General features: G+C 60.7%; 1 protein-coding gene across 1 annotated transcript; it reads right to left on the bottom strand.

The window, feature by feature from the left end:
• Nucleotides 1-3,727: 3,727 nt before the first annotated feature.
• Nucleotides 3,728-8,663, bottom strand: FAM3D (family with sequence similarity 3 member D). Its single transcript, XM_026088047.1, has 6 exons — nucleotides 6,729-8,663; nucleotides 6,021-6,170; nucleotides 5,868-5,926; nucleotides 5,612-5,662; nucleotides 4,279-4,363; nucleotides 3,728-4,038 (listed from the first exon to the last, which is right to left on the bottom strand). The coding sequence occupies exons 1-6, from the start codon at nucleotides 6,893-6,895 to the stop codon at nucleotides 3,732-3,734; spliced, it is 819 nt and encodes a 272-aa protein (XP_025943832.1). The 5' UTR covers nucleotides 6,896-8,663; the 3' UTR covers nucleotides 3,728-3,731.
• Between the last annotated feature and the right edge of the window lie 1,350 nt (nucleotides 8,664-10,013).

Genomic DNA, 10,013 nt, shown 5'->3' with positions numbered 1-10,013 from the left:
CTGGAGATGCAATTTGTGCAGGAGTGCGTGCTGGAAGGGAAGAGCCCGGAGCTGCAGGGGAACCTGCTCACCCTCCGCCTGAGCCAGTCGGAAGCGGGAATGCGGCGATGGGGGGGGACGGAGACGGTGGCCGGGCTGCGGGCTCAGCACCGACAGTGTTCCGGCAGCCCCGTCCTTGCTCCCTGCATCCGCCGCCGTCGCGCGCGGCCCGGCCGCAGCAGAAAGCCAAACCCTGCCTTTCCCACCCCAACCCTTTGCCACCCCCGGCGGGGCCCCTCCGCCCGGGCGGCGTTCCTTAACCTCACCGACAACATCCGACACCTGTGTCCGCGAGCGCGTCCCTGCCCTGTAATCCCTGGCTGCGCGACGAGCCGGCTTAGCACGCGGAGGGCCAGGCGAGCAGCACGTGAGCCCGGCGCCCTCGCTGCTGCTCCGCAGCGGCGCGTGCAACGGCCCCGTTGTTACCTTCTTCCCGTGAGACGCTCCCATGGCGCGACGTGCGCGGCCGCGCCGGGTTCCCGCGGGCGCCGGCGGCGTTAAGCGCGGGGGGCCGCGCTGGCGTGCAGCTCCCGGCCCCTCGGCCGCTCCGGCGCGGAGACGCAGGCGAAAGCCAGCCGGGCTGCGGAGGGGCCGAGCCGGAAAGCTTTCTTTTCCTCCCGGCTCCCAGCACGTGGAGAACTCATTTTCTTGGTGCACCTAACGGCTGGCTGGCGCCCAGGCGCTGCCCGGGCACAAAGGCAGCTTTCATGCTGCGGATGCCCAGTTTCTAAGCCGGGACCCGTATTTGAGCGGCTGTGGAAGATTACAGTAATTGCACTTGACAGGGCAAGATGTCACAGGACGCGGATTCGCCTGGTGCAGGGCTCCGACCGGCCGCGAGCCGCCGGGCCCCGGCGCTCGTAGGTCCTCGCCGGGGTGCAGCATCCTTCCTGGCCGCTGCTTTGCCGAAATAAATCAGTGCTGCGGGAAAAAAACAGAATTACCCCTTTGCAGTGGGGCTCCGTCGCTGCTGGGGGTTTTGCAAGCTCTCGCTCCCGCAGACACGCCGGGGCGGCTGTTTGCCCGGGTTTCCTGGCCCCCGTCCCGGAGCGGGGAGCCCTGGGGAGTCCCGGGCGCCGGGAAGGGCTTTCGCTGCCGTCTCTGGGGGATGCGGCGCCGCGAGGGTGCGAGAGTCGTCCGGGTAGGCGCCGTCCCCACCGCGGCCATCACGCTCGATTGCTGAAGCGCCAGGGAAGTCGTTATCCCTGTGTCCACAACCGTCCTCTGAGACTTTTTTTAAAGAATAAGCAAGTAAAAGCCGTATTTATGTCCTCAGATAAACTCTGGGACTTTTCAAAAGCTCTGGTTTATTTGCCCGGATGCGGTCACTTTGGCAGGACGGCTCTTCCAAATGCTGGCCGCTGATTAGCGGCCCTAAACAGAGCTAAAACGCGGTTCCTATTCTTTGGCAATTGTCGTGTGCCTTTGTAATCGCTCAGCAGCAGATCCAAAGGCAGCTTTAACCATCTGTAGCGCGCTGAAACATAAATGTCCCTTAGAAAGGCTTCTGGTTTAAAGCCAAAATAATGCATGTTGTGAAGGGCTGGGAAGAGCTTCCTGAAGCCAAGAGGGGGCTGTGGTTTTCTGTACCATAGGTGACGCCGTGCGCTCGCCATCACGCTTTATAGCCTGCATTTAATTTGGCTTATGAAGGAATCCAGATCCTTTGAGGGGGCTTAAAATAGTTGGCATATTTATGCTGGCACTGCCACGGGCCTGTGCGATGTGAGGGCTGTTGTGTCTGTTAAGTTGTGGTATTTCTCGCTGCTGGTAAGGACATATATGATTCGGTGCTTGGGATTAACCGCCGTCGTCGGAGTGGATTTAGTAATCGATCTATGGCGTCGCCTTCCCTCCGTGGCAGTTAGATGCATGTTAAGGAGGATAATATTGGATGCAAATAGCACAGCTGTTGGGGCATGCCTCTGTGGTGGGTTCGTATTTTAGGTTTGTCTTTGGAAGTTCTTACAGGCATTGCGCTGCTCATTTTGGGACTTCTTCCCCTTGTTTAGGGAAAAATTTTGGCTCGCTTAATCTCTTTTAACACGCTATATTGGGAGCCCACAGGGTCAGGAGCACCAAGATCAGGCTGTCAGGCACTGAGCTACCGTTACGGGGTGAAGCGGGAAGCTTTTCCCCTTTTTTGCTCTGTGTGTCTCTGCTCTAGCTTAGTCCGGGCTGGGAAAAGCACCCGTGTGGTGGGGTTTCCCGCGGCCGAGCTCCCCGCGCCGCCTTTTCCCACGGCCGAGCTCCCCGTGCCGCGTTAGCCCCCTGGTCCGTGGGCACCCGGAGCTCCCCAGCAGCCGGCGTCGGTCCCGCACGACGCAGGGCTTTTGGGGCTGCTTTCAGCCTCTTTGGAGGCCAAACCCGCCTGGATAACTCGTGGGCTCCGATAATCGAGGTGAACTGTGCGTTAGAAGCTGTTCTAGGAGCAAAGCCTGTTGTTACAGATGCCGAAAAGGCTATCCAAGATAATCTTTTATTTCCAGGCGTTTTTATCACATTATTAAACCCTAAATTCTTGAACAGATCTATTCCACCCTCGCTCTGTGCAAAAACTGTTTGTCCAGTTTTGAGACCGAGGGGGAAAGAACTGATCCGATCCGAGGAAATTAAAGCCCGTTTGCGATGCAAATTTCGCCTCATCTGCAGTAACAGAATATTGGCCTGGGCTGTCGCCCACGCAGCTCACCTGATCCCCGGCCGCGCTGGCGCGGGGGGGATTTTGGGCACCGGCGGTGCTCGGGGGGGTCAGTGCAACCCGCGGTCTCGTGCGCGGGGGCCTGGCGCTGCGCTGGCGGGAGGCCGGCGGGCCCTCGCGGGGGCTGCTCGAGCAGGGGTTTCTGCCGCGGGACCCACGGCAGCCCAGGCGGGACCGTGCTCCCGCAGCCGGGCCGGTGCCTGGGACCAGCAGCGTCCCGCTTCTCCCGGTAAAAGGCTCCCACCTATTGGTTATGTTGCACAATTTCAGCTTGCCGTACCCGCCGCGCGACGCTCCTGCTGTCGGTGCCGGCCGCTGCCTGGATCCCTTCGGTGGGAACGTGCCGCGGAGGGACGGGATGGGGTTTAACCCGAGCAAGAGGCGAGGGAATGGGGAAAGGCATCGGCCTGCAGACGCGTAACCCGCGTGGCTGCGAGCCGCCCCCGCCGCCCATCCGTCCGTCCCCTCGCGGCCGTGCGAGACGGCAACGGAGGCCCCCGGCCGGCTGCGCGGGGTCCCGCCGTTATTTCGGCGCGGCGCACGGAGGCTGGAGCACTGCCGGGGCTGGCCGGCCGCCCACCGCGGGATGGTCCACGGCGATGCCAGCAGGGGAGAGAGGGGGAAAAGCCCAGATCACGCTTGAAAAGGGAAGTAAGAAGGCAGTGATTTGTAATTGGACAACTTGCATAAGAAAGGACTTAAAAAAAACAAAACAAAACTCTCGCAAAGTCTTGGTGGCAAAAGACAGAAAAATAAAACAGCCCAAAGTGACCCGAGCTGTCCCAGCTTGGGCGAAGCCCGGCCGGACGCTCGCTCTGCCGCCGCAGGTAGTCTCCTACGGTGCTTTCCCCAGCGCCGCGCGGTCCCCGTGGCGAAGCTGCCCGTCGTTCACCGGCAGGCAGCCGAGTGGAGGGAGCCGGGGTCCGGGCACGCGGCTGGTCCGCCCGGCGCAGGCTGGCCCACGCGGGGGCTCGGCGGGGGCTCGTGGCCGCTAGTCCATCTTGCGCGGGGCGCAGCCCTCCAGCTCCAGCAGCTCGGGCCAGCCGTCGTACTTGTTCGTCTTGTCGTCGTTCTGGATGTGCTGCGGGGGAAAGCGAGGGAATGAACCGGGCGCTCGGTGGCGGCGACGGGAGGCGCGGAGCCTCCGCCACGGGGGCGCGGGCAGCCGTACCCCTTCAAAGGGGCTCTTGGCGCTGAACCCCTTGGCTCCCAGGAAGACCCAGTTGTCGCGGAAGCCCAGCTTGCTCGCGTAGCTGCTGCCCAGCTCGGTGAAAAGCGCCCGGACTTTGTCGTTCATCCTAAGAGAGGGGAGAAAAGATGCAAGAAACCCTCAGCGCGGCGTCCGGTCGGCGTTCCTGCCGCCCCGCATTGCGCTTCCGCAGGGCGCTGCCGAGGAGGCGCCGTGCGCGCGGAGCCGGAGGCCGCTCCGGGCAGGCGGGATTGGGGGACGGGGCTGCAGGCGGCGGCGCCTCCGGCTCGTCCCCGCTGGGGCTGCGGGTTTCGGGAGAGCCGGGCGCCGCTCCGGGGGCTGCGCTCACTTTGTGGCGGGGTCGTCGAAGGTGGCCGTCAGCACGACGGTGCCGCCCTTGATCTCCATCAGGAAGGTCTCCAGTTCCTTAATGTCTGGCGGAGGGGAAGCATTAGAGAGAAGAGGGATTCAGCAGGACGGCAGGTGTGGAAAACTCTTAGTTAATAGGAAATATCAGGGATGTGTTTGATCGGCCAGTCGGATGCTGGGGCGGTGGGCTCGGGGGAGGACTCTCCCGAAAACGGCGTCGGCCGCCTCGCGCTCCCCTGCCCCAGCCGGCTCTCCCGCGGGGCCGCTCTCCTCCCGTTGGCGGATCCCGTACGGATGTCGGCTTTGTTGCAGGAGTCGGTCTTGGCCCTGCGGCCGCGCCGGCAGCGTGGGGCGCCTCGGTCCAGCGCCCAGGAGCCGATTCCCATCCCAGCACAGTGCTTCTGCGAGCTCCACCACCGCTCGCCCGTGGAAATCTCGTGACATTGGTGCTTCTCCTTAAAACTCTCACGTTTCTCCTAAAAACTCTAGAGTGGCTAAGAATAGGTTTCAAACCAGGAGGCATAAAGGGTGATTCCTCCAAACGCTCAGACAAGAAAGGGTAAATAAAAAGCACCATTTTTTTTTTTTTTTCCCTTTAAGCACATGCTTTTGAGGAGCGCTGAGCTAACTTCGGGCAGCCGAGGCAGGTAACCGCTTTGCACAGAGCAGCGGTGTTCGCAGCATCCTGCTATACGGCACCAGGCAGGCGGCGTGCGGGGAGCTGCCCCGGCCCGGGGAGCTGCCGAGGAGCGGCGGAGGCGAGGGCTAACGTGCGGCGCCGGTCCAGCGTTGCAGGCCCCTTTGAACTCGGCGGGCAGGGGAAGCGCCGCTCGCCGCCGCCACGTGCCGGGAGCGCAGCGGTGGCCTCGTCCGGCTCTGCTCCCGGCACCCAGCGCCGCTCGGGGCAGTGCGGAAACGCTGCAGGTTTTTTCCCACCCCGGGGTGTGACTGAGGCACGAACTTTGTAACCCATACGCTGAATTTGTAATTTGCCTTCACCTGGCAGGTGAAGGGAAGGAGCTGCATCCTAGCCAGCACCGGCATGCAAAGAGTCTGAGTTGAATGTTGCAAAAATGTCAGGATTAGTGTAACAAACACTTTGATTTCAAAAAAGAAAAGAAAAGAAAAAGAAAAGCTTCTCTTAAGTGGCCTCGCATTTCTCAGGTTTTTATGCATGACCGCAGGGGTCACTAACAAACCAGCCCAACCCCAAGCCCCCGGAGAAGAGCAAGACCGCTCTCGCGGGGTCGCTAGCCCCGCGGCGGAGCCGTCCCAGCGGCGCTGCCCGCCGCGAGCCCCCGCGGCCGCCTCACCTCCGGAGTACATGTCGAACGTGCCCGTCTTCAGGAGCTGCCCCGTCGTTCCTGGAGGTTTAAAATCCAAAACGGAGCCGAGTGAGCGCCTGGGTCTCCCAGATAAGCTGCTTCATGTCCACGCTCCGCGTTACCTCCTGCTCCGGTGCCAGCCGGACCTCGGGCTCTTGGGAAGGGGGCCGGATGCTTCCCGCCGGCCGGGGGCAGCGGGAGGCTCTGCGCGGCGCCGGCTCTGCCTCCCGCCCTGCCAACTCACCGTTCACCAGCGCGATGTTGAGGCCTCGGCCGATGTTGTTCCTCACGCCGCTCATGAGCCTGGAAAGCAAAGGCGGGAGCGCGCGGCGCTGAGCGCGGCGGCCGAGCGCGTCCGCGGAGGGCACGTCCGACCGCCCCGCCGGCCACTTCTTACACCGTGTCGTCGAAGCAGATGGAGGGTCCCACCACGTTGGCGGCGCCGCTGATGATCTTGAAGGCGAAGTGGTCCCTGGGGCAGCTCTTCTGGTTGCCGCACTTGTGCCGGGGCGGCTGGCTCCCTGCGGGCGAGGAGCGGGGCTGCGAGCTGCCGCGGGATGCCCTGGCCCCGGCCCCAGCTCCAGCTCCAGCTCTGGCCCTGGTCCCGGCCCCGGCCCCGCACGCTCCATGGGACCCCTGCAGCAGGTCCCGGGCTCGGCGCCGGCTGGGTGTCTCGGGGCTCGCGGGAGCGGGGGACACGTGGGTGGGGGGGACGGGCGCCGCTCGCCGGGCTGCTGCCGTGGGGTTCGGCAGCCCGGAGGCGGCGGGCGAGGACCAGCTCGCTTGCTCGCTCGGGGTTTTGGGGGCCGAGCGCGGGGCCGTGGCTTGTGCCGGGCAGGGGGCGATGCCCCGCGAACGAGTTTCCCCGTTCTCAGCCGGGGCCGGGCCCCTGCGCCGGACACAGCAGTAAGGAAACCCCCCGGCGTTTGGGAGCGGGGAGCCTCGGGGGCGGCCGTCGCCCTCCCGCCGTCGCGCCAGCAAAGCGCAGCCGAGAGCGGTACTCACTGCTGGGCCGGCTGGTGGCACCTGCGGGGAGCAAGGAGGGGGGTCAGGCACGGCACGGCACGGCACGGGATGGGACGGGACACCCGCCTGGGCCGCCGGCCCCTCACCTAGCCAGCTCCGCAGGCTGAGGGCTCGCCAGCCCTGCTCGAAGGAGGTCTGCAGGATCACCCAGGTGCCCAGCAGCAGGAAGAGCAGCGCTGCCAGCCGGATCACGCCTGCGGGGCGGACGGGAGCCGCGTGAGAGCCAGCAAACCTCAGCCCGGGCATCCCCCGGTGCCAGTGCCGGTGCTGGGACCCCAGCAGCACCGGGGCCTTCGGACACTCGGCCCGTGCCGTGCGGGAAAGGCAGCGCCTTTCCCCGTCCTTTAAARAAAAATCCGTAATCTCTTAATTAACATCTCCGGCGTGCGTGGAGAGCCTCGGATGCGCATTACGCTTTCTGTTGGGAAGCATATTCATAGTCCTCTCTGCCTTAAAGTAAACCTGCTAATTAGTTAGAAAGCTATGTAAATCCAAGGATTTCCTAGGTGCCCAGCGCTGGGAAGCCTGCTCTCCCCCGATTAGCCACTAGCTGCAGCCGAGCAGCTGCCGACACCACCGTGACTGGCATTTGGCTTTAAAGCGATGCTCATCGGAGCAAAACGTTCCAGGCCTGCGCAGAAACACGGTAGAAAAATCTACTTATATTGCGGCTGAATGGCTYTTATGGAACCAGGAACCTCTCGATAGCCATCTCTTCCCAGCCTCGGAGGGTTTCGCTGGAAAAAATACAACTGGCTGAAATCCCCACGAATGTTTTAAAAAGCTGCGGCTTCTGCGGAGGCCCGTCGGCCGGGCGSCGGAGGGCTGGGCTGAGCGGGCTCGGAAGGGATCGTGCAAATGAGAAATAAAGAACCGTGGCAAAGTGCACTGGGAAAAGCAGCGCTCTCCGCCTGCCTCCCGTTACCTGTCAGCCGCATGGTTGCGCGGGATCGCAGAAGCCGAGCGGGCAGGCAGCGGTCACCAGTCACCCTGGGGAAAGGAAGAAATACCAGAGGCATAACTGTAACCAGGAAAACCAGACAAATATTGGAGGAAAAAAAAAATAAGTGCCGTGTATAGACATGTTTGCAGTAACCCAGAAGTAGCCAAAGCTGCAGAAATTGAAAGCAAGCCCACGCGTTTGACCCAGCTCGGATGCAGAGAGGTGCTGGCTCGGCTATGCTAGAGCAGGATGCACCGGTTAAACCTGGTTCGTTTTTAAGACTCTCTGGACTATTCGCTGTTGCTACTTGCTGTGACTGTGCTCTGTGCTTATTTTTTCAGTAATAGATCACTTTTTATTTTTCTTCTCTGTTCTGCTGACAGTGAGTTCAATGAGCAAATCCGCAACCACAGTTTTGTTACATTTCCTGCTGGGATTATGCAAAGTCAGTTGCAAATATTATGGATTGCAAAATGCCACCTGACGGCAAGCCGCGATTTGCCTTGCTAGGTTGGAGAAATCTGCAGGAAAAAAATCCTTCCCCTTAAAACGAGGAAGCGAAGGGAAGCAATGAGTGCCGAGCAGTGGCTTCATGTCTTTGATCAGCTGACACCTGCGTTCCCCAAACTGGCAAAATTACTGGTGTGATCATAGCAGCTTAATTTGGGSCATTTCAGATGAAAATCAGAGCACGGCGCGGGCAGCACCGCGGGGTTCGGACGAGTATCGCAGGGTTTTGGGACACGCAGCTTAAGAGTGGAGAAGTAGGAGCGCCTACGGTGCGGGACGGGCACCCGCCGCCCCCTGGACKGGCTCGGGGGACCAGGACGACTCTTACCTTCGAAATTCGGGGACGCGGCCTGATGAACCTCCGTCCTGGAAACCCAAAGCAAATGACCACCTGCAAGCGGGGTGCCCGGCATGCGTGGAGTTAACAAGACCGTGCTTAACTGCAGCAGCCCTTTAGTGAGGCTTGGCATAAAAAAAAATTCATAAAAGACCCAGGTTGGGAGTTGCTTTTCCTGTTTGAAGGGCAAATAAAGAGCAATCGCTCTGGAGCTGGGCTGGGCCGAAGGGAGGGTTCGGGCTGCTGCGTCACGAGGAAGGAGAGGGGCGCTTCGCCCCTGCGATGGCCGGGGGGCAATGGGGCCGCGCGGGGCTTTTAGGCGCCCTGGGAAATAACCGGTCGGCACCGCGGGAGGGAAGCCGCTGCTTCCCCGCGTCTCCTCTCTCAGGTGGTGAAGTCCGGCGCGCGGCTGGAGATTCGTCTCCCTTGTCCCGTGCCGATGCAGCAGCCCCTGGGCACCGAACTGGGTATTAGACCCCGGGTAGGATACCGAATTATGCAATGGATAACACAACATGCTGCTCGCCCAGGCGGACGGAGACCTTCGCGGCGTTGCCGCTTCGGGGACGCCTTCATCCTCTTGAGCTGCTCCCACGTCTGCAGGCAGCTTCCCGCATTTCGAACTCGTGTAAGAATAAGCCTGTTTCCTTGAGGAACAGTCAAGGATTTGGAAATGGGCAGTTTAAGGGTTCCCGAAGGCAAATCCCGCGTGCGCCTGGGTCTTGCGGGACGGCTCGGGGGCCACCCTGCCTCCTGGCTCTGACGCCGCTTGCCTCTTGCTCCCGTTACCGCAAAGTCTGGCTCTTTCTACTGCGCTCTCCTTTGCCAAACTTGTGTTTTTCTATGCRCGTATTGATTTTGTTGTAGAGGGAGAGAAATGGAAAATTAACCGATAAACACTACAGCTTTAGGGAAGTCATTTATTTATTTGGGCTATTTATCTTCACCTTAAACCTAGGTAAAATTTATCGGGAGAAATCCCTYGATGGAGAAATTCATGAACCCTCATTGCATAACATCAGGGTAGCCCTGTCCTGGGGTTCCTGTATGTTCTCTTTTAATTGTTTGGATTGATTTTTTTTCTTTTTCGGCCAGGACCGTGCTGGAAAAACATTGTACTCGATCGTCTAACAGGGAGCAACTCGCAGGAGAGGGAGGAAGGGAAGGAACTGTGGAYGGCAGTGGGTGATAAATGGAGTTATTTGTCTAATAAACCCCAAACCTATTTGCTTAGAAACCATTCCAGGAACAAAAAGGTTCTAGTACAAATATTACTAAAGAGCTCAGTGGTGTTTTAAGGCAAAGGCTCCACCCAGAGCCTGTTACGGACCGAAACGCTGCTTGTGAGCGCTGGCGGTTTTCTAAAGTTATCGCTGCCAGAATCTGGTCATTAGGAAAAAAAATGAGAGCCGATCCCTGCCTGCCCAAGGAGGTTTTCCAGCCGGCGCACGGTGCCTTGCTCCTCGCAGCGCAGGGGGAAAATGTCCATTTCTCTTCCCAAGAAACTTCTGGCCCTTGCGGTTTTATTTTTGGCCTCCTTTGAGACACCTACGCGCCATCCTCCCTCTCCCCAG

This window comes from Apteryx rowi, unplaced genomic scaffold (assembly GCF_003343035.1).
Source record: "Apteryx rowi isolate R43461 unplaced genomic scaffold, aptRow1 scaffold_75, whole genome shotgun sequence".
NCBI lineage: Eukaryota > Metazoa > Chordata > Aves > Apterygiformes > Apterygidae > Apteryx > Apteryx rowi.
This window is presented reverse-complemented; position numbering and strand designations above follow the sequence as displayed.

Bases quoted from the DNA above. Each gene is read 5' to 3' on its own strand.
- FAM3D (XM_026088047.1), bottom strand. From the start codon at position 6,895: ATGCCCGGGCTGAGGTTTGCTGGCTCTCACGCGGCTCCCGTCCGCCCC. The intron at 5,927-6,020 runs GTAAGAAGTGGC...TTTGCTTTCCAG, and splicing joins ATCTGCTTCGACGACACGGT to GCTCATGAGCGGCGTGAGGA. The intron at 4,364-5,611 runs GTGAGGCGGCCG...CCCCTCCGCCAG, and splicing joins GTTCGACATGTACTCCGGAG to ACATTAAGGAACTGGAGACC.